We start from the raw sequence: 1637 nt of genomic DNA, 5'->3' as shown, positions 1-1637 counted from the left end.
CCAACTGAAGAACACAGAACAATAGCATAGAACTTATTGCAATTTCTCAAGACATTAAATTCTAGTATTTATTGTTAAATCTAAACCACTAGAAATCCTTCTCTTGTTCTTGTGTAACTATCTAGCAGATCAAAATCCTGAGAACTTAATCTCAAATTGCTTTTAGCATTTGATCCTTTTTATTTCAAAAATAGAAAAAGTTCATGTCGAATTTATTCTAGATTTGGAATAATTTATTTGAGATTAATCCCTTGTAAATGATACCATTGTTTTAACACCTTTCAAGTTTAATAATAGTTTTATTTAACTTGAATTTTGTTTCACTTTTTTATTCCGCATTTTATTCTATTAAACGGTATAGTTTGTATTCAACCCCCCTTCTACAAACATATTAGGACCTAACATCGCTCTATAACTTGCATGAGAAGGAAATACACTTTGGGTCTGCTTCGACATTAAACAATTTGTAAAACTTTCTTTGGTTGTGCTAGCGTGGGAATGTCATCAACCATTCTATTTTCTAATAGCAAAGTCATTGCTTGAAAATTAATGTGACCAAGACGACTATGCCATAGCCAAGAAATCTCATCTATCTTTGATTTCAAACACTCAGGTTCTGGACATTCTAAAACAATTTTATATAGTCTATTTGAGGATCGTTTAACTTTCATAAGCAGCACACCCTTTTCATCATAAATCCATAAATAAATACCACTCATAACAACTCTATTTCCACATTCAGATAGTTGCCCTAAATTCAGAATATTGTTGCACAAATCAGGAATAAAATATACCTCTTTGAATGCTCGTTCCTCGCCATTTTTGCATTTGAAAATGACTATACCCTTCCCTCGAATGCTTACGGTTGAACCATCACCAAAATGCACCTCTCCTGTCACCCGTTCATCTAGTTCAGTAAATTTAGAGTGTTGTCCTGACATGTGGTTACTAGCACCATTATCCAAATACCAGATATTAGAGCTTACTTCCTTGTGTTCAGTACTGGGAGCCAACCTGGGTGTTGTGTATTTCTCATTCAGTAAAACTTTCTTCTCCACACACGCATCCATAAGCAAGGCGGGTTCATCATCATTTATTTGTGTCATATTCACTTCTAATTTCTGTTCCTTTTCAGGTTTTGGTTTGCGGCACTCTGCTGTAAAATGGACATATGCCAAACAGTTGAAGCAGCGTATTTTACTATTGTCTCTACCACCACGATTCCCACGATAATCTCCACCATTGTTACGTCCTTTGAAGGATGATTTCCTTAACCATTCCTCCCTTGTAAGCAGCAGTTTCCCTTCGCCAACTTTTCTTTTAACCCACTCCTCTTCTGTAAGTAATAACTGGCCACTACTGGGTTCACTCGAACCACCAAGCCTCTCTCCATGGGCCTTCAGTGACCCAACCGCTTCCTCTATTGTCATACTCTCCAAATCTCCAAATTTTTCGATTGTGGAAGTGATTTGTTAAAATTTAGCTGGAACTGCCATTAACAACTTCTTTACCACATAATTCTCTTCAATGGTCTCGCCTAATGCCCTGCTGTTTGCAACCAAGCCATTCAATTTCATACAGAAATCGTCGAGTTTCTCTATATCTTTCATTTTAAGTGCTTCGAACTCTGATTTTAA

General features: G+C 36.2%; 1 protein-coding gene across 1 annotated transcript; it reads right to left on the bottom strand.

Annotated features, from left to right (window-relative positions):
- Nucleotides 1-455: 455 nt before the first annotated feature.
- Nucleotides 456-1430, bottom strand: LOC141701332 (uncharacterized). Its single transcript, XM_074505009.1, has one exon. The coding sequence runs from the start codon at nt 1428-1430 to the stop codon at nt 456-458; it is 975 nt and encodes a 324-aa protein (XP_074361110.1).
- Nucleotides 1431-1637: the final 207 nt, after the last annotated feature.

The sequence above is a fragment of the Apium graveolens genome, unplaced genomic scaffold (genome assembly GCF_009905375.1).
Source record: "Apium graveolens cultivar Ventura unplaced genomic scaffold, ASM990537v1 ctg3744, whole genome shotgun sequence".
NCBI lineage: Eukaryota > Viridiplantae > Streptophyta > Magnoliopsida > Apiales > Apiaceae > Apium > Apium graveolens.
The sequence above is the reverse complement of the archived record's forward strand: the minus strand, read 5'-3'. Positions and strand labels throughout refer to the sequence as shown.